The sequence below is a fragment of the Hyla sarda genome, chromosome 1, assembly GCF_029499605.1.
Source record: "Hyla sarda isolate aHylSar1 chromosome 1, aHylSar1.hap1, whole genome shotgun sequence".
NCBI classification, from domain to species: Eukaryota; Metazoa; Chordata; class Amphibia; order Anura; family Hylidae; genus Hyla; species Hyla sarda.
In genome coordinates, this window is record NC_079189.1 from 363,448,391 (window position 1) to 363,476,369 (window position 27,979).

Here is a 27,979-nt window from a genome sequence, read left to right on the forward strand (position 1 = left end):
TTTTCAGAAGTTTTAAATTTCTTTATAAATTAGTCTATTTTTTATAATACACAGGGAACCAGCTTATTGTAGTTTTATGTACAGCGCAAAGAAAGGTACAAATATACCGGGGTTGGACAAAAGAAATAGAACCTCCCCTATTATTTTATCTTTTTGTTTTAACCTTTAAATCAATAGATTTTATGTTTTTTATTTTTTTTGCAGATATAATACAAACAATGGGCAAAAAAACCCAACTGTCTCTGAGAACACCCCTATTTTTACATAGTCAAACGGAACCGCTCATTAACCCCTTCCCGACCTATGACATACCTGTACGTCATGGGTGGCAAGGTGTTCCCGACCCATGACATACAGGTACGTCATGAACATTTTTGCCGCTATTCGCGGCATCCCGCAGCGCCCGGTAAGATGGTATCACTGATAGCCAGCCATCTTACCATGCGACCACGGGGGGTTTCATCCCCCCCCCCCCCCCCCAGCGATCGCTGCTATCAGCTGGTCAAATCTGACTAGCTGATAGCAGCGTTACGCTATCAGAATACTTAGCAGCGCACTGCTAAGTGTCCCTGACCCGTCCCCCGGCGTCACTTACCCGTCCATGCGGTGTCCCGAGCGGTCCCGGCGCGAGCGACGTCCTCCAGGCGGTCCCGGGGGTGGTGCGTCCCGGAGGTGAGTTTCCGGCAGCAGTGCGGCATCTTCATTGGCAGCAGTGAGATCGCCGTAAAGCGATCTCACTGCTGCCTCTGGGAGTTTCAAAACGGCAACTCCCAGCATGCCCAGACAGCCTTTGGCTTTCTGGGCATGCTGGGAGTTGTAGTTTTGCAACATCTGGAGGTCCACAGTTTGGAGACCACTGTATAATGGTCTCCAATCTGTGATCTTCCAGATTTTGCAAAACTACAACTCCCAGCATGCTCAGTCTGGGAGTTGTAGTTCTCTAACATCTGGAAGAGCACAGATTGGAGACCATTATATAGTGGTCTCCAAACTGTGGACCTCCAGATGTTGCAAAACTACAACTCCCAGCATGCCCAGACTGCCCAAGCATGCTGGAAGTTGTAGTTCGGCAACATCTGATCCTTCAGATATTGCCGAACTATAACTTCCAGCATGCCTGGGCAGTCTGGGCATGCTGGGAGTTGTAGTTTTGCAACAACTGGAGGCACACTAGTTAGGAAACATTGTCCGTTTCCTACCTCAGTGCCTCCAGCTGTTGCAATTGTTGCAAAACTATAACTCCCAGCATGCACTGACAGACCATGCATGCTGGGAGTTGTAGTTTTGCAACAGCTTGAGGCACACTGGTTTGGAAACACTAAGTTTGGTTGCAAAACACTTGAAAGTTTATTACTTAAATTAGTGTTTCCAAACCAGTGTGCCTCCAGCTGTTGCAAAACTACAACTCCCAGCATCCACGGACAGCCAAAGGGCATGCTCGGAGTTTGCAACAGCTGGATGTTTGCCCCCTCCCCCCAATGTGAATGTACAGGGTACACTCACATGGGCGGAGGTTTACAGTGAGTGCTGCAAGTTTGAGATGGCGCAAATTTTGCGCTGCAGCTCAAACTCCCAGCGGCAAACTTGCTGTGAACCTCTGCCCATGTGACTGTACCCTTAAAACACTACACTACACTAACACTAACCTAAAATAAAAAGTAAAAAACACTACATATACACATACCCCTACACAGCCCCCCTCCCCAAAAAAAATGAAAAACGTCTGGTACGCTACTGTTTCCAAAACGGAGCCTCCAGCTGTTGCAAAATAATAACTCCCAGTATTGCCGGACAGCCATTGACTGTCCAGGCATGCTGGGAGTTTTGTAACAGCTGGAGGCACCCTGTTTGGGAATCATTGGCATAGAATACCCCTATGTCCACCCCTATGCAAATCCCTAATTCAGGCCTCAAATGCGCATGGCGCTCTCTCACTTTGGAGCCCTGTCGTATTTCAGGGCAACAGTTTTGGGACACATATGGGGTATCGCCATACTCGGGAGAAATTGCCTTACAAATTTTCGGGGGCTTTTTTCTTCTTTAACCCCTTATAAAAGGTGAAGTTGGGGTCTACACCAGCATGTTAGTGTAAAAAAATAAATTTTTTACACTGACATGCTGGTGTTGCCCTATACTTTTCATTTTCACAAGAGGTAAAAGGGAAAAAAAAGACCCTCTAAATTTGTAATGCAATTTCTCCTGAGTACGGAGATACCCCATATGTGGGCGCAAAGTGCTCTGGGGGCGCACAACAAGGCCCAGAAGGGAGAGTGCACCATGTACATTTGAGGCGATTTGCACAGGGGTGGCTGATTGTTACAGCAGTTCTGACAAACGCAAAACAATAAATATCCATATTTGACCCCATTTTGGAAACTACACCCCTCATGGAATTTAATAAGTGGTGCAGTGAGCATTTACACCCCACTGGTGTATGACAGATTTTTTGAACAGTGGTCTGTGAAAATGAAAAATAAAATTTTTCATTTGCGCAGTCCACTGTTTCAAATATCTGTTAAACGCCAGTGGGGTGTAAATGCTCACTGCACCCCTTATTAAATTCCATGAGGGGTATAGTTTCCAAAATGGGGTCACATGTGGGGGGTCCACTGTTCTGGCACCATAGGGGCTTCCTAAATGTGACATGCCCCCCAAAAACCCTTTCAGAAAAACTCACTCTCCAAAATCCCATTGTCGCTCCTTCCCTTCTGAGCCCTCTACTGCGCCCGCCGAACACTTTACATACACATATGAGGTATTTCCTTACTTGAGAGAAATTGGGTTACAAATTTTATGGTGATTACTCTCCTTTTACCCCTTGTAAAAATTCAAAAATTGGGTCTACAAGAACATGCGAGTGTAAAAAATGAAGATTTAGAATTTTCTCTTTCACTTTGCTGCTATTCCTGTGAAACACCTAAAGGGTTAAAACACTTACTGAATGTCATTTTGAATACTTTGGGGGTGCAGTTTTTATAATGGGGTCATTTATGGGGTATTTCTAATATGAAGACCCTTAAAATCCACTTCCAACTTGAACTGGGCCCTGAAAAATTACGATTTTGAAAATCTTGAGAAAAATTGGAAAATTGCTGCTGAACTTTGAAGCCCTCTGGTGTCTTCCAAAAGTAAAAACTTGTCAATTTTTTATGCAAACACAAAGTAGACATATTGTATATGTGAATCAATATGTAATTTATTTGGAATATCCATTTTCCTTTCAAGCAGAGACTTTCAAAGTTAGAAAAATGCAACATTTTCAAAATTTTCATGAAATTTTTAGATTTTTTACCAAGAAAGGATGCAAATATCAGTAAAATTTTACCAATAACATAAAATAGAATATGTCACGAAAAAACAATCTCGGAATCAGAATGATAAGTAAAAGCATCCCAGAGTTATTAATGTTTAAAGTGACAGTGGTCAGATTTTCAAAAAATGCCCAGGTCCTGAAGGTGAAAATGGGCTGGGTCATGAAGGGGTTAAACATGTGCCACAACCAGTAAAGTCCCCATTTTTCTTCAGTCACATAGCATATATAGCTGTTGATAAACTGTATTACTTGTGCTGTTCTACAGACAGTCATGTTATGTCAGACCCAAAGAGGAATAATTGTTGGTGCCCACTGGTAGGGGTGCCTGTGATCTGAGTTGCGGACCCATTATACAGTTGTGAGCACTAAAATGTTCTCCATATCATACAGTATGTAGTACCTACATAAGGTTCTTTGTAAATCTTCAAATAAGCAAGAACGGCAAGATCAGTTTGTATCTCCAGTTATGAACACAGACAGAAATTCTAGCATACCTTTGGTAATTCTATGATCTGAATACTATTTGTAGAACTGTGACTAATCTACTTATCGGAAAAAAATGTGCCCCCTTCAGTCCCCCTCAGTGAGGCACATGTATAACTAATTGATACTATTACGGGTATTAAGGGCTTTATGGTGGCATAAAAATATGATCTGGCAGTTAATCATGTAAATAATGAGAAAGTCTAAGCCGGACATATTTCTGCACAGTCTCAGTATGAGGAACAGGGGAAACATACTGCTTAAAATATGTCGATCTTATTAAGAGGACTTGTGGTTAGACCAAAAACTTAGTGTTTTTAATATCTTTTTAAAGCTTTAGATGCCATAATTTTGTTGTGGCACAATGTTCCCAAGATATAGGGGTTTTACTATATGGTAGGCTATCTGTAATCTTCACTGAATAGTTGAACTTTCGTAACTAGACAATAGTAAAACCCCTATCTTGGGAATGGGGGACATTTTTTTTGGACTGACCACAGGTCTAGGTTCTAGGTTACAAACACTCTCATAATTTGTCGTACCATCCCATCATGTACCCATTTGGGCTTGTTGTATACAGAGGAGGCTGCCTGCATGTATTATTTTTAGTGATGTCGCGAACATAACATTTTCGGTTCGCGAACGGCGAACGCAAACTTTCGAAAATGTTTGCGAACCGGGGAACCGGGCGAACCGCCATTGACTTCAATGGGCAGGCGAATTTTAAAACCCACAGGGACTCTTTCTGGCCACAATAGTGATTTAAAAGTTGTTCCAAGGGGACTAATACCTGGACTGTGGTGTGCCGGAGTGGGATCCATGGCAAAACTCCCATGGAAAATTACATAGTTGATGCAAAGTCTGGTTTTAATCCATAAAGGGCATAAATCACCTATTATTCCTAAATTCTTTGGAATAACGTGCTTTAGCCCCCTTTAGGCAGTACATAGAGCCCCTCTTTAGGCATCACATAGTTAGATCCCCCCTTTAGGCAGCACATAGATTCCCCCATATTAGGCAGCACATAGTTAGAGACCCCCTTTAGGCAGCACATAGGTAGAGCCTCCCTTTAGGCAGCACATAGAGCCCCCTTTAGGCAGCACATAGTTAGATCCCCCTTTAGGCTCACATAGTTAGATCCCCCTTTAGGCAGCACATAGATTCCCCCATGTTAGGAAGCACATAGTTAGAGCCCCCCTTTAGGCAGCACATAGATTCCCCCATATTTGGCAGCACATAGATAGAGCCTCCTTTAGTCAGCACATAGAGCCCCCTTTAGGCAGCACATATTTAGATCCCCCCCTTTAGGCAGCACATAGATTCCCCCATATTAGGCAGCACATAGTTAGAGCCCCCCTTTAGACAGCACTGGTTTTACGGTATTTCACAGCCAAAAAAGGTATTTTTTATTTTTTATTTGAACAACTGTCACACCAAATGTGATTTGCACTAGTGTGACAATGAGCAAAAAAGGTTGCAAGCGGAGTTCCCCTTTTAAGCAGAGGTCCCCAACCTGGGTGCCTCCAGCAGTTGCAAGACACACGGACTGAACTTATGGCCCTTTTAATGCTGTAGTTAGTTGCTTGAAGGAAATTACGTTTTACACCGGAGTACCCCTTTTAACCAGCGGTCCCCTCCCAACCAGGGTGCCTCCAGCTGTTGAAAGACACACGAACTGAACTTATAGCCCTTTTAATACTGTAGTTAGTTGCTTGAAGGAACTTAAGTTTTACACTGGAGTACCCCTTTTAACCAGCGGTTCCCTCCCAACCAGGGTGCCTCCAGCTGTTGCAAGACACATGGACTGATATTTGAGCCCTAAAAAGGACTTTTTTGGGTGCTGTCCTTAAAGCAGATGTTAGACTAGTGCTTTAGGAGTAAAGTGGACCCTGAATACACCACCTAGCAGCAACCTAGCTATCGCTTTCCCTATACAGCAGGAGCAGCTTCCCTGACCCTCCACTTCCTAAGCCTGCAGCATGCTGAATGAGGGTAAAATGGCATCCGTGCAAGAGGTAGGAGGGTCTGGAAGGGAGGGACTGCTGCTGATTGGCTGTAATGTGTCTGCTGACTCTGACTCACAGGGTCAAAGTTTACTGCAATGTTAAAGTATAGGGGGCGAATCGAACTTCACATATGTTCCCCGGTGATGTTCTTTGTTAGTTTCATGTAACAATGACAACTGTGGGAACAAGAGCATTTATGAACTATGGAAGTCTGCAACATGCGCTGTTTATGAAATGTTGCAGAAGGTAGAGAGAACTGATCAGAAAAATGTTATTAAATGTTATGCTTCAAATCACATTCTATATTTTATAGCTTTTTCCATATGTTGTCCCATTGAGTGTTTTTACTCACTAGGATGATTATGATTTTGTATTCATTAACTTTTTTTGGTCTAAAACCAAGGATATCAAAAGATACATGTGAAAAGAGCCTACGGCATACTAGAGTAGGAGTTACAAACTGACAATAAGTATTAATAAGTGTTGTGGAATTAGTATGTGTGTCTTTTGTCTTTACTTGCATCTTGACTTTACGATTTTCTCTTATAGATTTGACTATGATGGCCTTGAACCCAGGACTGCTTTCTTCATAATGAAGGATCTGGAGTCTACAATAACTGAAAAGGCATTTACTACTCAGCAGTTTGCAGTTGGAAGCCACATGTACAGTGTAGAGAAAACAGATAGTTTTGAATATGTGGACCCTGTAGATGGAACTGTGACAAAGAAACAGGTAGGACCATGAACACAATGTATGCAACGCTGCTTCCACTCACTACTTTTGCTGGGCCGGGTGCAGTCCAGGCACTCAATTTACTTTGCAGGAACAGGGACTCCAACCTTTGATAGGAGTCCCTGCTCCTGTACAAAATTATTATGGCCTATTGTGAGGCAATCAGGGTACTTCCAAATCTGAATTGGGATCTGAACCCTGAATGATGTATCTGCCTTGAAACAACTTTTGGGAGATTCAGGAGAAATAACCCTTGCTTGTTCTGTACAGTGCTTGCTGGTGCTTGGCGAGTGATATCTTAGGCAGTTCATACAGCATATTTAGGATCTTACAGCAGTAAATGGTTTCCGCATGCCAGTCAAGCCCACATTTTAAGAGTCTAACATGTCTTTAAGGTGTCTGCTCATGATGTATTCTCAGCTGTGCTCTTCAAGCCTTCCATCCTTTTAGGAATATATCAGCTGTCACATCTCCTTTGTGCAGCGCCTGTCTGCGTGTGGGTAGGGATATAAATACTTTAGTTGTCCTTAAGGTCATGTCAGTATTAAACATATCCTGTAGTTTCCAACTTACTTTAACATACAGCAACAAAGTATGTTTTTTTCTTTGCAAAGGACTATGTCAACGACTTACATTCCCTATGTGTGCCTAGAGTAAGTTTCTTTAGAACTACTTTCTGGCTTATAATAACTAATTGGTTGCTTATAATGACCTGTCTCACATTGATTCAATGAAACCGTGAACAGTGCATGCAGAAAGTCTACAGATCATTTCACCCTTTTTACATTATTTTTATGTTGTGGCCTTGTTTCTAAAATGAAAAAAAAAAATTTAAAATAAAGTTTTCCACTATTAATATGCACTTAATACCCCTTAATGAGAATGTGGTAACAGGATGTGATTAAACATTTATTAAATAAGATAGCCTACAATTTCACATGGCAATAAGTATGCAGACCCTTTGCTAAAACACTTCAAATCTATCACTGGGGCCTCCAACTTATCTTTCTAATCTTATGTTTGATGTTTCTATCACCTGTGGATTGGGCATTATTTGGAAAGACCCACCACTGTCTATGCATATGATTGAGGAGGAAAGAACTGCATCTAGAGTTCAGAGACAAGATTGCGTGGAGGCACAAAGGGTGCAAAAAATTCTGCTGCATTTAAAGTTCCCAAAAGCATTAATAATTAATAATTCTTTATTTTGAAAATTTTCAAACATAAGCATATCACAATACTGTCAATAAAAGAACATTGTGCATTTGTCATTGGCAGATCAGGTGGAAATCGAGGAACAAAGAAAGAAGGAGAGAAGGGGAGAAGGAAACAGAAAGAGTGGGAGAGGAAAGGGGTAGGGAGACAAGAACAACTCACAACAGGCACATCGACTAGGAAGGAACAGCAACAGATAAGACTCCAAATAGGGGAAGGGGGGGGGGGGGGTCCCAACAGCCAAAGAATGGAGGGTTAGTCACACATCAGGGTGCGGTATTCAGGCATCTCTTGAAAAGCCACCCAGTAGAACCAGGTGTCACGTATGGGCTGGGAAGGAGTGCACACTAATCTCGCCCGCTCCCCTATCCCTGCCTACTTACGTACCGGCCCTAAATGACAGGTCCGTAACCACGAAGACAGTCCCTTCCTGTATACGTGAGGGGCGTCATAGTCAAAACAATAAACTGTGATCTTATTCAGCCCCCGATAATCAATACAAGGCCTAAGCTTTCCGTCCTTCTTTGCTACAAAGAAGAACCCTGCTCCCATGGGAGAAACGGATGGACGAATATGACCCTTTTGTAAACTTGACTGAATATAATCCTTCATAGCTTCTCTTTCAGGACCAGATAAATTATAAATTCGCTCCTTTAGGATTCTTTGCATCAGGCACAAGTTCAATAGCATTGCCATAATCTCAGTGTGGGGGCAAAGCAGAGGAGGCCTCTTCAGAAAAAAACATCACAAAAATCAGAAATAAATTCTGGTAGATTACTTTGGACCACACCGAGAGTTGCAACAGATATAGTAATGCATTAATACAATCAGCCCCCCACTTGATGAGTTCCCCAGACGACCAATCAAAAACAGGATTATGTTTCCTTAACCAAGGTAATCCCAAAATCACATTTACCAACAAATTTTCCAGAACATAAAATTTATTTTTTTCAAAATGCAGAGAACCCACCTGTAATCCCACCTCTGGAGTGGAAGAACTGACACAACCCCCTGACAAGGATGTATAATCCACTCCAGCAATGGGAATCGGGCTCTCCAACAGTTTCAAGGGTAAATTCAAAGACTTAATAAAATTCTGATCAACAAAATTAGCAGCAGAACCAGAATCAACGAAGGATTTACCAAATATTTTTCTTGTTTGAAAACATATTTGAACGGGTATCAAGATTTTAGAAGACGATTTCGTAGATACCTGTGCGTCCAAATTACCTCCCCGATTGTCATTTAGGTGCTGGCGTTTCCCTGCTGCTGATGTTTGGCACAATTCTGGATCAAATGTCCCTTCTCTCCACAAAAGAAATGTTGTTTTTCCTCTGAATGGATTTTCTCTGCCGAGGGGATAACTACCCTATCTGCATGGGTTCCCCAGAAGAGACATGAGAGGTAGAAAAAGAAGGAAACATGGAGGAAGGAGAGAGAGGAACAGAAGAAAGGGTCAGTTCTCGACTTCTTTCCCTCATACGTCTGTCAAGTCATACTGCTAAAGTCATGGCTTGTTCTAATGAATCAGGTGATGGATAACTTACAAGACCATCCTTAATAGCATCAGATAAACCAAGTCTGAACTGACACCTAAGGGCTGTATCATTCCAACCAGACGCAGTACACCTTTTCCGAAAATAAGCACAGTACTCCTCAGCCATTTTCCATCCCTGCTTAAGATTAACCAGCTGTGATTCTGCAAAGGCTGCGCGGTCAGGTTCCTCATAAAGACGGCCCAAAGCAGAAAAGAAAGCATCCACAGAACTTAATTTAGGAGCTGAGGAAGGTAAAGAAAATGCCCACTCCTCGGGATCTGCTTGCAACAAAGACATTATAAGTCCTACTCTCTGAACCTCTGTGCTAGTAGACTGTGGTCTCAGGTGAAAGTACAGCTTACAACTCTCCCTGAATACAACAAATTTATTTCGGTCACCAGAAAAGCGGTCAAGAAGATTAAAGGGGTTATCCAGGAAAAAAACTTTTATTTATACATATCAACTGGCTCCAGAAAGTGAAACAGATTTGTAAATTACTTCTATTAAAAAAATCTTAATCCTTTCAGTACTTATGAGCTTATGAAGTTGAGTTGTTCATTTCTGTCTAAGTGCTCTCTGATGACACGTGTCTCGGGAACCGCCCAGTTTAGAAGCAAATCCCCATAGCAAACCTCTTCTACTCTGTGCAGTTCCCGAGACAAGCAGAGATGTCAGCAAAGAGCACTGTTTCCAGACAGAAAAAAACTCAACTTCAGCAGCTGATAATTATTGAAAGGATTAATATTTTTTAATAGAAGTAATTTACAAATCTGTTTAACTTTCTGGAGTCAGTTGATATAAAAAATATAAAAATACCCCTTTAATTTTTGGTTCACTCGAAACAGCTGGAGTACAGACCACTGGCTGAACATTAGCTGTTTCCTGAGCCTGAACCCTTTCAGCAAGGGATTGTACTAAATGTATTAATCCCTGCATTTGCTCTACTAAAGCCGTCATTGCTTCCATCTTAGCAAATGCAGGTATATTTGGGCCTGTGAAAATGTCACGTATGAGCTGGGAAGGAGTGCACACTAATATCGCCCGCTCCCCTATCCCTACCTACTTACTTACCTGCCCTAAACATCAGGTACGTATTCACGAAGACAGCCCCTTCCTGTATACGTGAGGGGCGTAATAGTCAAAACAATAAACTACAATGAAACTGACTAGGTCCGGGATCAGTAGGACAACAGACAGACTAACAAAATATAACTAAACACTCACACAATAGTCCAGAGTCAACTAACCGTCAAAGCCAGGAGAAGTCAGAAGTACCAAGTTGCTAATATCAGAGAGAAGTCAAGATTAAAGCCAGAGGTCAAAGATGCCGGGTATACAGGAGAAACAGGGAAAATACGCTAGTTACTGGAGAAATAAGACTCTTTTCACAGGCGCTGACTGAGAGCCAACTGCTGGGTTAAACAGGCAACTCACATGTGCTCTCATCAAGCGGTCAGCTGACCAGCTAGACAGCTAGGTGTAACCTGGCAACAAAATAAACAAAGAACCTGTCAGAACCTTTTAACCCTATAGGTTCTGACACCAGGACTGCGAATAACCCACCATGCGATGATGGAGCCGTGCAGTAAGCTCCTCCATCTGTTGTATGTCCAGAACCTTCAGGATCCACTAAAGCACAGAGGGGGGTTCCAGAAGTTCCACAGGGCTGGAATACAGGCTCTTGCGCCATTGAGCAGATTATGCAGGACAAACAAGCAGTAAGTCAAAGATGGAATGTCAGAATGATGAAAGAGAAAGAAAGCCGGGTGAAAGGTAGAGCAAAGTCTGTAAAAGAAGAGGCTAGTCTCCAGACTTGCCTCCAAAAAGAAGAAAGCAGCAGACACTCCCAAAACACACAGAGGAGCATTTTGGAGGGCAGGGGCTCAAGTTAAAAAAAAAGTGTACTTCTCTGTGTAGTAAACACTGTAATATCACTTTGTGCATTAAACCCTGTACTGTGACATCACTCTGTATTATCCCTGTACTGTGACATCACTGTGTGTATTTTCCCTGTACTGTGACATCACTGTGTTTATTATCTCTGTACTGTGACATCACTGGGTGTATTTCCCCTGTACTGTGACATCACTGGGTATTATCCATGTACTGTTACATCAATGTGCATTATCCCTGTACTGTGACATCATTTTGTATTTTATCCCTGTGCTGTGACATCACTGTGTATTATTCCTGTGCTGTGACATCACTGTGTATATTATCCCTGTGCTGTGACATCACTGTGCATTATCCCTGTACTATGACATCACTCTGTATTATCCCTGTGCTGTGACATCACTCTGTATTGTCCCTGTACTGTGACATCACTGTGTATTATCCCTGCACTGTGATGTCACTCTGTGTATTATCCATGTACTATGACATCACTGTGCATATTTACCATGTACTGTACAGGGATAATGTGCACAGTGACAGTACAGTACAGGTTTTATGTGCATAGTGATGTCACAGTACAGGGTTAATATGCACAATGACATCACAGTACAGGGATAATAAACACAGTGATAATATACCTGTCAATGGGGCATCTAAGGGCAGGGGCTGAGAAGGGGCCGGGGCTTCAGCCCCCTTAGATGCCTATCTGTGCATGTACCTGTGGAGGAGGGATCTAGTCTGACCACAACCCCTCTAGTAAAGAGAAGAAGTATTGGAGAACATTTTGTGAAAGCGAGTCGGGACAAGATACCATCGGGTCAAGATTTTAAATCCTAACTTTTGATACAAGGGGGGTTGGTAATGAAAAACTATAGGTCCTCAGTATAGGCAGCAACCTTATGCTCAAAGGGGCAAAGGCGGACCCAGCAATGTCTACATTCTGGTGGACCAGCCGCAGAAAGGGTTCAAGAGTTAGTATGAATATTATGGAACATAAGGGGCAGCCTTGGCGAGTAGTGTTGGAATTAGAGAAGGAGGCAGACATGGCCCTTAGCTGAGTGGGAGGAGTACAACGCCCCTATCTACTGACGCATACTGGGACCTAAACCAATGACAAAAAACGTGGTCTCAAATGGCTGGAGGTGCTCAACCCCAAATGCAGTTGTGCATTTATACTGGGGGAGCAGATCCTGCCCTTGTAGTCCGTTGCTAGGTGCGATCCCCATCATAAAAATGCATACAATGGAGGATGCCTGCAGTGGACTACAAGTGCCACAATATAATCCTACACCAGATAAACGGTGTGGATGTGTAACAATAAATGCACAACTGCATTTGGGGTTGAGCACCTCCAGCCATTTGAGACCACGTTTTTTGTTGTTGTTTAAAATTTATACTTGGAGGTGTGTAAACTCCCTATGTAATGCGCCTTGAACATTTTCTAGGCAGCATTAAGGTTGCACCTGTGAGGCCATGCACCTATATCAGCCAACTTAGGTGGGGCTTGTAGTCTGTCTCTCCCTCCTCCCATTGTATGTGTGCTCAGTCACACTGGAGGGAACTGGGAGAAGGCTGCATGTCGGCCTCATGCTGCTGTAATTGCCCACTGGCCCATGGTTTTTACTTATCACGCACAGGTAGGTTAGCATTAGGTCCCGTGCCATTTGAGAAACCTTGGCGTTGGTGTGCGGCCTCTGGTATGTCCGTCATATAAGGATATACTGGTGAATGTCTCAATTTTAACATCAGTGTTGAGGGATAGCCAATGTCAGTGCGCCTAAACCAATGAAGCAGATGGTCCAAAGAAGAAGTGTCCAATCAACTCTTTCAAAGGCGGCCCCACAAATGAACAACCAAGTTTGGAACAACCAATACTCTTCCTAGAGCTGGCTGCATCACTAAACTAGGTAATCAGGAGAGAAAGGTCTTAGTAAGAGAAATCTGGAAAGAGAAATGGCAACAAATCACCCTAATCTAGGTGTGCAAACCTTGTGGCATCATATATACACCCTGTTAAAAATTATTATGCAAATTATATTGTTCTCATTTACCTAAATAATTTATGTAAATAAGAGTTAGGATAATTCTCATGTTATCAACTATTAAGAGTCCAATTCAAATTTTATTGAACAAACCTCCTAATGATAACAGTATTTATATTTTTATTTTTTTAAACATAAAAATCTTACAATGCACTGTTCCAAACTATTATGCACAGTAGGCTTCAAAACACTTTATAGGTTGTAAAGAACTTAAAATTGTCATTTGTTGTGTTTGCAGCATATTTACTGAAATCAAAAGCTACTTCAATCAAAGTTTTAACAACATTTTAACTTTTTAAAAATGTTAACAGGTTGCATTACATTTTAACATAGGACCCCTTATTTGATATTAGCTTCACAAGTCTTGCATCCATTGAACTTGTGAGTTTTTTGAGAGTTTCTGCTTGAATTTGTTTGCAAGATGTCAGAATAGCTCCCCAGAGCTGCTGTTTGGATGTAAACTGCCTCCCACCCTCATACATCTTTTGCTTGAGGATGCTCCAAAGGTTCTCAATAGGATTGAGGTCAGGGGAGGATGGAGGCCACACCATGACTTTCTCTCCTTTTATCCCCATAGCAGTCATTGATGCAGAGGTGTTATTTCAGCATTAGATGGTGCATTGTTATGCATTAAGAGGATTTTATTACAGAAAGCATACTTCTATACCAGGGAAGAAAGGGATCAATCAGAGAGTCCACATACTTTGCAGAGGTCATCTTCATACCTTTGGGAACCCTAAAGGGGCTGACCAGATCTCTTCCTATGATTCCGGCCAAAAACATGACTCCACCATCGCCTTGCTGACATCACAGCCTTGTTGGAACAGGGTGGCCATCCACTAACCATCCACTATTCCATCCTTCTGGACCATCCAGGGTTGCACGGCACTCATCAGTTAACAGGTCTGTTTGAAAATTAGTCTTCATGTATTTTTCTGCCCAATGCAGCCGCTTCTGCTTGTGAGCATTGGTTAGTACTGGCTGAATAGAAGGTTTATGCATAGTTGCAAGACTCTGGAGGACTCTACATTTTGATGTCCATGGGACTCCAGAGGCACCAGCAGATTCAAATATCTGTTTGCTGCTATGAAATGGTATTTTAGCAGCTGTTCTCTTGATCCGATACATGGATCTGGCAAAAATCTTCCTCAATGTGCTTTTATCTGTACGAAAACAATAAATCTGCACAATAAATTAGTAAAGTATTGTATGTGGAATGATATTTTCAGTATTCTTTAAGTACAAGGTCACAGCATAATAAAATGTTGAAAGGGTCTGAAGACCTTCCAAATGCATTGGCTGTAGTGGTATGCTTTTATGTGTCATGTCTGTGTGGCTCATATTACAATACTTTACTTTCCAGAATAAATTACGAGATAATTTTTTCTACTGAAAGTACAAAAGTTAGATTGTGATATTCCTATTTCCATCTGTCCAATATTACTGCGTTTATTTATCCTTTAACAATGATGGATTACTATAATTAAAGGGCAGGTGAAGTCATCTTTGAAACCAACATTATAGTGTAGTAAACAACTGAATAAATGGTAATTTTTCTTAATATTTGTCTTCTTTTGAAGTACTGAGTAATGTACTTTGCAAAGAAAACTGCTGTGAGAGTGTTTCTGATCTGGTTATTATTTATAAAGCCCACATTATGCTATTGACCTAACAAATTAAGCTGTTTTACAAGTTCTATAGCATTGAACAGACTAGCACATAGACCTAAACTAGTAGAGCTCTTCCACAAACATTTGCGCAAATACTTAGTAATGAATATGCTTCTTCCAGTTTGGAGTGAGGCCCATGTTGCATGTCGATTTCTTTGAAGTATTTGTAGTCTTCTTTTTTGTGTGTGTGTGTGTGTGTGTTACAGTTTAATAATAACAACAATTGTGTTCGTACGTGGGCGTGCGTTGATTTAATTATAAGACTCCTAGCAACATTGACACAAAGAATTTCCACAAAGTGATGTGCCAAGAAAAACAGCTGTTGCCAAGATAAAATGAAATATACACCAATAGTGTTTAAGAAGAATTTAGAACTTCACATCATAGCAATGTTCCATGAAATTTGTATGAAAAATGCTCCAAACAGAAATCTATATAGCTATATATAAAGCTTTTTATTATACCACAAGTGTTCATATGCAAATGAGGGACCCACATGAGTATCCCATATCCTGCCCTGGTCTATCAAAGACATTGTATCCCCAAAGTTGTATGGATCCTTCAACAAAAAACTCATTTCTATGAGCAGCCAGTACCCTTGTATGGAGTTCTGAGTTAATAGGGGAGATCGTTTGTTCAGGATCCTCATCTCTTGGCCAGAATGAAGACTGGTTATGTAAAGCATCTATGGTTTTTTTAGGACCTGTCCTATCCTGCATTACAAAGACAAACCATTGTTTGGATTGTGCCCTGTGTAATGCTCGATTTCCTCTGTGGTGGCGCTGATAGTAAATTAAACACTTACCGACAGATTCTGGTCAATTGCTAGAGGCCCAGCAGTGTATTGTATAGGAACCATGCCAACAGGTATTTATTGTCTAACATGAAAATTAGTCAGTCATTTACAGGGGCTGGCCACCGTCTTGCTCTTTTAATGAAATACATGGTAAATACATAGTAATTACGGTAGTATATCACTTTTTCTTGTACCTTAACCCCTTGGGGATGGAGGGTTTTTCGGTTTTTGCACTTTTGTTTTTACCTCCTTACCTTTTAAAAAATCATAACCCTTTCAATTTTTCACCTAAAAATCCATATTATGGCTTATTTTCTGTGCCACCAATTCTACTTTGTAATGACATCAGTCATTTTACCCCAAAATCTACGGCGAAACAGGAAAAAAAATCATTGTGCGACATAATTGAAGAAGAAACGCCATTTTGCAAATGTTGGGGGCTTCCGTTTCTACACAGTACATTTTTCGGTAAAAATGACACCTTATCTTTATTATGTAGGTCCATACCATTAAAATGATACCCTACTTATGTAGGTTTGATTTTGTCGTACTTCTGGAAAAAATCCTAACTACATGCAGGAAAATTTATATGTTTAAAATTGTCATCTTCTGACCCCTATAACTTTTTTATTTTTCCGCATACGGGATGGTTTGAGGGCTCATTTTTTGCACTGTGATCTGAAGTTTTTAACGGTACCATTTTTGTATTGATCTGAATTTTTTTTATCGCTTTTTATTCATATTTTCATGATATAAAAAGTGACCAACAATACGCTATTTTAGACTTTTGAATTTTTTTGTGTGTATGGCATTGACCGTGCGGTTTAATTAACAATATATTTTTTATAATTCAGACATTTCCACATGCGGCGATATCACATATGTTTATTTTTATTTACACTGTTTTTTTTTTTTTATGGGAAAAGGGGTGTGATTCAAACTTTTATTAGGGAAGGGGTTAAATGATCGCTGTCCAGGTCTGGCACTGTCCAGAGTGCAAGCAAATTCCCATAGCAAACCTCTCCTGCTCTGGACAGTTCCTGATACGGACAGAGATGTCCGCAGAGAGCACTGTGGTTAGACTGAAAAGAACTCCAGAATGAAATAAAACTTCCTGTGGAGCATGCAGCAACTGATAAGTACTGGAAGGATTAAGATTTTTGTATAGAAGTAATTTACAAATCTGTTTAACTTTCTGGTACCAGTTGATTTGAAAAAAGAAAAAGTCCACCTGAATACCCCTTTACGTTTTCTCATTCTGTTATTTATATTGGTTAAGTCTCCTCAATCACCTGTCCTTCCATGCTGTCAGGTACAGTGAAGGAGGTTAAGTGATGCACCATCTTCTCCTGAGCAGGAAACCTGTGCCTCACCAGACACAAAAGCCAGTGAATTATAAAGCATTGTGGGCTTACTTGTAAACAATGGCACAAATTCCGTAGGTTGAGTCCAGAGTGCCTGGCAAATTGAATCTATTAACAGTAAGCCTGAGATGCATAAAACATTGCTGGCTTACTGTTCAGTAAGTGGAACTGGGACTTCTGTCATATTTGGATAAGAGTCTCTACTTTATGAAGTGTCCATGGTATTTATGCTTTTTTCATCAGGTGCCACAGAAACTATTGTGCAAATGACTGCCGATGTGTAAGCATTCCAAGTCACTTACACAGCTCTAAGCAAAGTGCATGGAGCAGTGTGAGGGCTGTAGTGTGCTGATGCACTGTCTGTGATCCCAAAGATACTGCACCATAGTGTTAGCTATGGCACTAGATAAATCTTTATTGACATCCATAGAACGTAAACAAACACTATTATCATATAGATCATCAAGTAAACAGATTTATTCTCCATATACTTTTCTAGGTATGAAAGTATGAATGTGGATGAATATGAATGACATTCTTTACCTAAGTTTGTTTTTAAAAACAATATTGTGATGTAACTTGGAAAGATATGTAAGTCCTCACAAACTCCCCACTGCTGACGTGAACAACCTGACAAAGAGTTCTAGGGACAATGGGGGAGATTTATCAAAACCTGTGTAGAGGAAAAGTTGCTGAGTTGCCCATAGCAACCAATCAGATCGCTTCTTTCATTTTGCAGAGGCCTTTTAAAAAATGAAAGAAGCAATCTGATTGGTTGCTATGGGCAACTCAGCAACTTTTCCTCTGGACAAGTGATGATAAATCTCCCCCTATGTGTTGAGGACCCAACCAAACTATTAGGCAGTGTATATCTTAACAGTCTGTATCATAGTTGGTGAAGGTGAAAAAAAGACATTGGCCCATCAAGTCTTGCACAACAGGATTAATAAGAACTTAGATATTTATAGCTTGACTGGGTAAAGTGCCATATGCTGTCTGTATGCCTCCGAAAACCAGCAAAAAACGATTTCAATATATACCACAATGTACCTGCAGGATGCCTATGGACACTTTCAAGCCTATGTCACATAAATCAAGCCTATCAGATTTTACCCTACTGGCCCTGTGTAAAAAAAAAAGGCTAAACATAGTAACAAGTAGACTAGATTCACTTTATTCCCCTCAGTGGGCATGTTGGGGGGGGGGGGGGGGATGGGGACGTAAGCTGTGGTATACGATTGCACACTTTTTACTGGTTTTCCAGTGTATATTCACAGCATATAGCACTTTGCTGATGTGGACAAAGCTATAGCTGACAGAAATAGAGAGAAATACAGCTTGGAAACAGTAACATTATGGGATTCATTCTGAAGTACAATAGTAATTATACTCAGGCGTATTATAGTTACAAGAATGTTTTTCTTTTTCACACTATAGGTTTTTGTTTGCACTGACAACCCTCAAACTTGCTGGTCTATAACATTGAATTCTTTAATACTACTTCCATTTCTCTTCACTGGTAAAACATACATTAAATAAATAAATTGAATGATTAGAATTTGTGAATAACTTGTGCCTTTCTTGTGGCATACAATTACACATGCTAGCTCCCCTCCTTGATCTTCCTCCTGTCAATGACAAGGACACATGTCTCCTGACACATTCCAGAATGGCTCATCCCTGCCCTTCGGATTTAGCCGGCACTATGCTGCACATCCACACTTCAGACACTTGTGGTGACCTCGCCCTTTTGTTCCAATGGTACTTTACTCAGATGGCAACATTCATAAGTTTTCACCTACAGGAAATGTTTGAGCGGAGTGTGTTAAGAATACTTAATAAGTGTGATCATATACTTTTTTTTACTACATAAATTGAGAAGCCACTTCACCAGAGTAGTCAGATTATTATCTATTCTACTGGATTCTATGTCAAGGGGCTTGGAAACCAGTATGGAAGGTTTCAGACTGAATTTTTGTTTCCATTTAAGGGTGCATTCTCACAAGTTTTCTTCATACGGTGACCAGATCCAGCTGGGATACGGGAGCGCCCGGTTTTGACATCACCCAGCCAGATCCGGTCACTGTATGAAGAAAACTTAGTGTGAATGCACCCTTAAATGGAAACCCTGCCCACATCTCATTCATTTGAATCAGACGGCTGGAGTCAGATAATGACTCCGGTCGGCTAATTTTTGCCCCATATCAAGTTTCCTGGCCAGACTGAAAACCGCAGCATACCATGGTTTTCAGTTCAGCCAGAAAACCGTACACGGGGAAAAAATTAGCCGACTGGAGTCAGCTCATTTAAATTAATGAGATGCGGACCTGGTCTGGCTGGGATACGGGAGCACACCCAGCCGGATCCGGTCACCGTGTGAAGAAAACTAAGTGTCGTAGCCCAGTACAGGATAGTGTTTCACCCGTACATTCCTGCCCTGTCAGGCAGTGTCCTTCCCTGTCCCCAGGGCCCCCTGCAGTTGTATCCCCCATGTACATAAGTTGTATATTTTATTGTGTATTGTAGCTTCAATAACTTTACCATGTGATTGTTACCCAGGAGGTACTAGAGACCAGCTGACCCCAAAAGTGACCTATGGGCTCCCTGATAGTCTCCCCCATATAAACCCTGGGTGGAACTAGCTTCTCTCTCTCTTAGCTCCTGAATCTTTGCTGAGGTGCATTCGAGCCTAAGAGTGTGTCTGGAGTCATAGAAGGCCTCAAGTCAAGTCTGCAGCCACAAGTCTACAAGAAAGCTAAAGTCAAGTCAAGTCAGTCACTGCCATCTATTGTCAAGTCAACGTGGCCTGCACTAAATTGTCCAAAACCACTGGAAGTACCAGCAAGCCCTTAAGGTCCCTAAAGTCACTGGTCACCTCCGTGGGCCTGGCTACACTGTATAGACTGTACCATCTGTCACTCAGTAAAGCTACCGTTGTCCGTAACTTGGCGTCGTAGTCACTATTGCCCCTGTGCCTAGCCCAGGATCCAGCGGTATTCCTTTGGGTGGTATTGAGGATAAACCACGCCCTGGCGTCACAAATACAAGGGGTTAATGCCCTCTGCCCCTAGGGTAATTCCATCTGCATATACCCTTACATATGGTACCTCACATAAGTGAGTCCACCCCTCACCCTTTTGTAAATATTTTATTATATGTTTTCATATGACGACAATGAAGAAAATACACTCTGCTACAATGTAAAGTGGTAAGTGCTCAGCCTGTGTAACAGTGTTTAATGTTGTGTCCTCTCAAAATAATTCAACACACAACCATTAAAGGGAAACTGACAATAGATTCACCCACACTAAATCCTTTACATGGGGTTATAGTGTGGGGGAACCAGATTACAATGACAACCAAAGGCTGTCTGGGAATGATGGGGGTTCTCGTTTGGCAACAATTGGAGGCTCCCTGTTTTGGAAAACCCTGCAGGAGAGCACCAAACATGTATTTTATAATTTTGTGCTTTTCTTCTCGCTTCAGATTAGTGTATGCAGAGGATGATGTTGGATTTGTTAGACTACGTTAATGACCAGAGTTTTTTTTCTTTCAATAAAAGGGTGTAGAACCTATATCATAGAGGGAATCCATTACTAAGTCGAAGTTTAGCGTTAGCCCCCAAAAAAGTGTGCAGTTACCCCAAAATATACCCTGGTATCTTCCGCCACAGGGGCATTGGGAAGAGCCGGTACCAACAAGTGTCAAAGTGTCAAAATGGCACTCCTGGGCCTAGGCGGTAACAGTCTGGCATTATTTAAACTGAGGAAGACCAATAATAATGGTCTTCGCCCACCCTAGTAACGTCAGGCTGTTGCTACTTGGTTGGTATGTGGCTGAGAATGAAAAGAGGGGAAACTCTTTGGGTTTAAATTTTTTATTTATTTATGAAAAAACACAAAGGGTTTCCATGTCTTTTGATTATTTGTCAGATACCAACCAAGCAGCAACAGCCTGACGTTACCAGGATGGCAAGGACCATTGTTACTGGCCCTCCCCAGCCTAAATAACGCCAGCCTGTTACCACCTAGGCTCATGAGTGCTATTTTTGACACTCCGGGGATGTTGGTACCTGCTCTTTCCAGTACCCCTGTGGCAGTGGGTACCGGGGTAATATTCGGGGGGTTAGCTCTAGCTGTTTTTGGGGATAAAGCGATCTATAAGACTGCTCCCACCACTAGACCTGAAAATTAAATCAGAAAAAACACAGCACATTAAATAAATGTATTAAAAAAAAAAACACTCCCCACAGCCCTCAATAACACTTTTCTTGAAAGAAAAAATGCTGGTCATTGATGTAGTCCACCGAATTCAATGTTGTTGTCTGAAATAAGAAAAGGAAAACACGAAAAATGGGGGTTGTAGTTTAGCAACATCTGGAATCTCCCTGTTTGGGAAGACACTGTCAGAAGGGTCTGATAACATTATACAAAACCTACAATGTGAACAGAGCCTTACACTTACCACCCTGTGGATCCCAGGCTGTAACTCTGCCTTTAATGATGTCAGCACTAGGGAGTGGGGGTACTCCGGAGCAGCAGCCAGGGATGTAAGTAGGTGTCAGCTTTTGTATGCAGGATATCCAGCTATTTATAAATGGCTGGATATACTGTATAACTCCCAAAGGGGAGCACATAGCGCTCAGCCAAGCAAGTGGTTACAGTAAACCAGCTATGTGCTTGGCAGTCTATATATAATGTATCTACAGCCCAGCATCAGCTGTGCTCGGGGCAGTCCTGATGTCAGCATGAAAGTTTCCAGCGCAGCTATGCTGTAAGGTGAAGGAGGGAAGTAGAGATGCAATGCATCCCTATTTCCCTCCGATGCTGAAACTATGGCATTTTTGCTTTAAAAAATGCCTTGTTCTCAGCATGCTGTGATTTAGCAAAACTGCCAAAGTGCAGCAAAATTCCGGGGTCAGTGAAAAAAAGCCAAACCCACAAACGCATAGTGGGTTTGGCATTTTGCGTTTCCCTATTGACACCCTGCTACAGCTAGCCACTTGGTATTTCCTGTGTGGCTGTTTGGGCGTTGTTTTTTTCAGGCAAAACGCACAAAAAAACCTGTGACAAATCAATTGCTGAGGCACTTAGTACATAATTGTCGCCAATGCTCTGCTGTCTTAATAACTGCAGATTCGGTTTACTAAATACCAGGACATTGTCTGCATGACTGCATGATGAAAAATTGTGGAGGAAGGAATTTTTTAAATATATATATATTATATATATATATATATATATATATGCTTCCAGCTTTGTGGGAACAGTATAGGTTCTGCCCTTTTATGTTCCAGCATGACTGTGCCCCAGTCCACAAAGCAAGCTCTATAAAGGCATGGTTGGGTGAGACTGGTGTAGAAGAGCTTGACTGACCTGCACAATGCCCAGACTTTAACCCCATCAAACATCTTTGGGGTGAACTAGAGCTGAGATTGTGAGCCAGGGCCAAACATTCCCACAGATACACTCCACATTCTTGGAGAAAACATTTCTACAAAAGTTGAAACTTATAATTGCAAGGAAGGGGAGATATTTAAATGTGTGTTAAAGAAATGTATTTAAATATAGCTGATGATCTTTGCAAAAGTCTCTTTGATTAATCACATTGCCTCATGTTTTAGGTTCTATTTTCTGTAGCAAGGACACAGCGCCATCTAGTGTCTAATTTACTGACTGATATTGGAAATTTAAGAAGTAACATTGGAGCTACTTCAAAAGCTGATTTTCTTTTAATCTTTTGCCCCAAGGTTTTGAAGGAAACAGTATTTCACATGGTAAATCAAAAGACTGTATTGTCCTCAAACTTTTTTTTTTTTAACAAAACAAAACAGGAGAAAAGGATTTTATCTTCGGTATTATTTATTTCAATTGTGGGTTTAATGTATGATTACAATTTTTGTGTTTAATATTTGCAGTTTGAAATATTTGAAATAATTTCCACACTTCTTGCAAACGCATTTGATCATATTCACAACCATTGAGGTTTCCATATATGTCCCCTAGGCTTAAATGGGCTAACATTAAAGCAGGTTAATTTCAACAATTTTAGACTTGAGAAGGTGTAAGGACACTTACTTACCATCTACAATCTTTGGCAACAGTTCTGATTGGCCCCACTTCCACCCTTAGGATGTTTTATTCTTTTTTTTTTTTAAATTACTTCACAGGAAAAATACAAATCACAGATGCCGGGAGCTGCATGGAGATTGCGGAGGGTCCCAGCAGTGGGACCTCCATGATCAGACATTTTATCCCCTATCCTTTAGGCGGAGTACCCCTTTAAGGCTTATATTCTTGCAATTAGAGATGAGCGAACTTACAGTAAATTCGATTTGCCACAAACTTCTCGGCTCGGTAGTTGATGACTTTAGCCTGCATGAATTAGTTCAGCTTTCAGGTCCTCCGGTGGGCCTGTCAATGGCACCTGTCGGATCTTGTTGGTGTCCGTTGTAAAAGGGCCTCCAGGGTCCGTTGTTTGTCACTATAAAAGACAGGAGCCCCCGAATCAGCCTTAGCTGTTTTTGCATTCTTGCCACCTCTGGATGCTACATACAGAGTTAGGTTGATGGCACCGTTCTAGAGATGGGTGTGTGTTCCAGAGGTGGGGCTGCATCTATGAGACATTTATGTCATATCCAACAGATCTCTCTATATCATAATTCTCTTAAAATGTGAATTTTAGCTCAATCATATAGTAAGACACCAGTTTTAATGACATTAAACTACAAGAAATGCAGATAATTATAATACACAAATTTCTTGAGCTAAAGTATAGACCAGGAATGTTACGCCGAGCGCTCTGGGTCCCCGCTCCTCCCCGGAGCGTTTGCGGCGTTTTCCTCTCTGCAGCGCCCCGGTCAGACCCGCTGACCGGGAGCGCTGCACTGACACTGACGACGGGGATGCGATTCGCATAGCGGGACGCGCCCGCTCGCGAATCGCATCCCAAACTACTTACCTGTCCCGGTCCCCGGCTGTAACGTTCTGGCGCGCGCGCGGCTCCGCTCTCTAGGGCGCGCGCGCCAGCTCTCTCAGATTTAAAGGGCCAGTGCACCACTGATTGTTGCCTGGCCCAATCACTGTAATTAGCTCCCACCTGCTTCACGCCTATATAACCTCACTTCCCCTTCCCAGTATTGCCGGATCTTGTTGCCTTGTGCCAGTGAAAGCGTTTTGTGTATGTCCCAAGCCTGTGTTCCTGACCTTCTGCTGTTGCCCCTGACTACGATCCTTGCTGCCTGCCCTGACTTTCTGCTACGTCCGACCTTGCTCTTGCCTTGTCCTTCTGTACCGCACCTGTCTCAGCAGTCAGAGAGGTTGAGCCGTTACCGGTGGATACGACCTGGTTGCTACCGCCGCTGCAAGACCATCCCGCTTTGTGGCGGGCTCTGGTGAATACCAGTAGCAACTTAGAACCGGTCCACCGGTAATCCATCTCTGACACAGAGGATCCACCTCCAGCCTGCCGAATCCTGACAAGGAAGAAAGTATTCAAACTGGAGTTTCAAGAGGGATCTCTTACTAACACCAATATTGATGCTACTCTGTGACCATTTAATACATTTGGAGCTCCTACACATTACCAGCACACAAAAAAAAGGTAGAAAAATGCTTCACTTACACCTACAATGATAAATGCCATCCTTAATGTCTTTCTTTCTTGAAGATTCCTTAAAATATCTTGATTTTAAAGGGGTACTCCACCCCTAGCATCTCATCCCCCCCCCCCCCCGGGATCTCGGCAGCAGCACCCCGCTATCATTACTGCACAGAGCAAACTCGCTCTGTGCGTAATGACCAGCGATACAGGGGCCGGAGCATCGTTACATCATGACTCCGCCCCCTCATGAGGTCACTGCCCACCACCTTAAGGCAAGTCTATGGGAGGGGGCGTAATGGCCACCACCCCCCCTCCCATAGACTTGTATTGAGGGGGTGGGCCGTGATGTCGAGAGGGGGTGGAGCTGTGACATCACGATGCTCTGTCCCCTGTATCGCCTGTCATTACGCACAGAGCGAGTTTGCTCTGTGCAGTAATGACAGCGGGGCGCTGCAACGGAGATCCCGGGGGTCCCCAGCGGCGGGACCCCCGCGATCTGACATCTTATCTCCTATCCTTTGGATAGGGGATAAGATGCTAGGGGCGGAGTACCTCATTAAGGTCATGTATGAAGTGACCTGTTCGGGTAAGATGGTGTCCAAATGGGGTGCAATGGTCCTTTTCTTTATGGTGTTTGTTGGAAAATCTGTGTAGATTCATCCTTTCAATGAGTTTCTGACTGGTTTGAGCAATGTAACATCCTTTTTCACACTTGGTACATTATATCATGTAGACCACATGCTGAGATGTGCAGGAGGGAGCATAGTCCCTTGATGTTTTATGTCCTCTTGTTGTGGGTGACTTTATTCTTTGTGCAAATGTGTTGGCAGAGTTAACAGCGAGGTTTGGTACATGGTTTGGTTCCATTCTCTGTGTATGTTGTATCTGTGGGTAATTTCCTGTTAACCAGCTTTTACATTGTTTTAAATTGGGTGGTTGTTTGGAGGCCAAGATGTGAACATTTCTTTTTACACATTCTATAATTTTACATCCACATCACTGTACTAATATGGCTACTCCAAACTACTATGGAAAAATACGGCCCCTGCCACTTAGAATGAGATATCTGGAGTTTGATACAATTAACATACCCATCTTTTTTTTTCTTTCTAGGGTCTCAGGATTATATTTGCAAATGGAGCAAGGATCATTTTTAGACTTAGCGCCTCAGGTTATGTGGGAACAACTCTAAGAATCTATGCAGAAAGCTATGAAAAGGATCCAAGCAGACAAAACAAAGAGCCTCAGGTACTTTTTTATTGAAAACTGTGAAATCAAATGTATATAATGGCAGAGTATCACCTTTGGCAGAATAACATCACTATATCAGGTATAGTGGTATATCGTCCACCGTGTTTCATTATGAGTTGGTATATCTTTCAACCAATCAGGGCTGCAGGCTGTTCATCTCATATTGCTTAATCTTGCAAATGGTAAGGAATTGAAATTCAAAACATATAAAAAAGCTGTATAACATTTCTTGTACACTTGTTAAGTATTTTGACCTAAAATCCTCAATCAAAGTAATCGATTGTCCCAAATATTTAGTTACACTCTTAAAATAGTAAAACAGTCAACTCAATAGGTGTTACAAAAAATGCTCGTCAAAGACTACATCAATGGTGGGGAATCATAAGGATATTCCACTAATGTCCAATTGATGCCACTTACTACCCAATGTGGTAGGGGACATAGGGGGACATTTATTAACTGTACTTGTTGATGGCGTTTTTCCTGATGGAATTTGTTAAGCCTTATTTTGGCTGTCCTGTGTTAAATATATTATAAAGGGATGTGACCTTAATAAATATTGCAGCTTTTGCTTTTTTACCTTCTGATTTTGCTTGCTCCAGCCACAATGAAAGGTTGCCTCAACATGGAATTACGGTAGTTTGTGGCTTGTTTAAGGACAATGCACTTTTTAATGAGCCCTTACACCAAAACGTGCAAATAAATGCTTTGGAAAGTGCCCACAGCTGGATTTCACAGTCATTTTTTAAAAAGGGCATATATCAAAAAGATGCAACAAAAGGTGCATTAACAGACTGTCGCCACAAAATCAGCATAAACGCAATAGTAAATATCCCCCATAGTGTCCAGTGGTGTGAAAGTCTTGTGTAAACATGTGGACATTTTTCTGGATTTCTCCTCTGGCTATTGTCAGCAAACCAATGAACAGACAAACCAGACCAGTCAGTCTGCCTGGAGCAGTTTCTGCACACCTCTGCCATTGAGCACTAAGGTAACTTGCTCTGTAACTTGTTTGGTCTTTAGCCAAGAGCAGAGTTTGTCAAAAATATCTCCATTACTTGAGCTTAAAAAGGGAACCCCACAAGGAGATTTGGACTTTACCAGTCAAATTCCTAAGTTGCAGTCTCAGGGTATTCACCAGTTGGTAGGGCACTATCATGACAGCTGAGGGTCGGAATCTGGAGGTCTGCAATGAATCCTGAATATGAGGTAGAAGCAGCCAGGAGTCAAGATCAGAGGTCAAACTGGAGAAATGAAATAGACAGCTACAAATCACAGGGGTGAGTAAAGAAGAAGAGACCAGGAACAGAGCAGAGCCAGAACACAATACAGCCAGGTTCGAGGCTGTAAATAACAGAACAGGCTTGGCTTAAATGGTAGGTCTGAATGTCCTCATCAGAAGCAGCCTGGGTGTAAGCATTCTGTTGCATAACAACATAGCACAGCAGTGTCTTGTACCTTTAAAAGGTTATTCCCATCTTAGGCATTTATGGCATATTCACAGTATACTGTATATCATAAATGTCTTGCATACATAGATCCCACGTTCCTAAGTCATGTTTCTCTAATCCCCATAGATGTGAATGGGAGCTACAGAAACAGTGCAGCTTGCAGTGGCATGCTCCACAACTATGATTTACTTCCATATTAGTTACAAAAATGGTGTATGAAAGCCAGCTTAGGGTAGGTTTACATCAGTGTTAGGCTCCATTCAGAGAAGCTTCGCTAGCCAAATCCGTTTCTCTCTGCTCAACTTCTGTAAAACAACGGACCCCAGATGGAAACCTGAAGGCCCCCATTGAAAGTCAATGACACCTGTCGGGTCTTGTTGGTGTCCGTTGTAAAAGGGCCTCCATGGTCCGTTGTTTGTCACTATAAAAGACTGGAGCCCCCGACTCAGCCTTAGCTGTTTTTGCATTCTTGCCACCTCTGGTGAGTTAGGTTGATGGCACCGTTCTAGAGATAGGTGTGTGTTCAAGAGGTGGGCTGCATCTATGAAACATTTATGCCATATCCAACAGATCTCTCTATATCACAATTCTCTTAAAATGAGAATTTTAGCTCAATCATATA

General features: G+C 41.9%; 1 protein-coding gene across 1 annotated transcript in view; it reads left to right on the forward strand.

Annotated features, from left to right (window-relative positions):
• Nucleotides 1-27,979, forward strand: part of PGM5 (phosphoglucomutase 5) — a 189,970-nt gene that overhangs the window by 137,249 nt on the left and 24,742 nt on the right. Inside the window, exons 9-10 of the mRNA XM_056523045.1 lie at nt 6,352-6,535; nt 25,769-25,903. Coding sequence (XP_056379020.1) covers nt 6,352-6,535; nt 25,769-25,903 — 319 coding nt within the window. The remainder of the gene's footprint in view (nt 1-6,351; nt 6,536-25,768; nt 25,904-27,979) is intronic.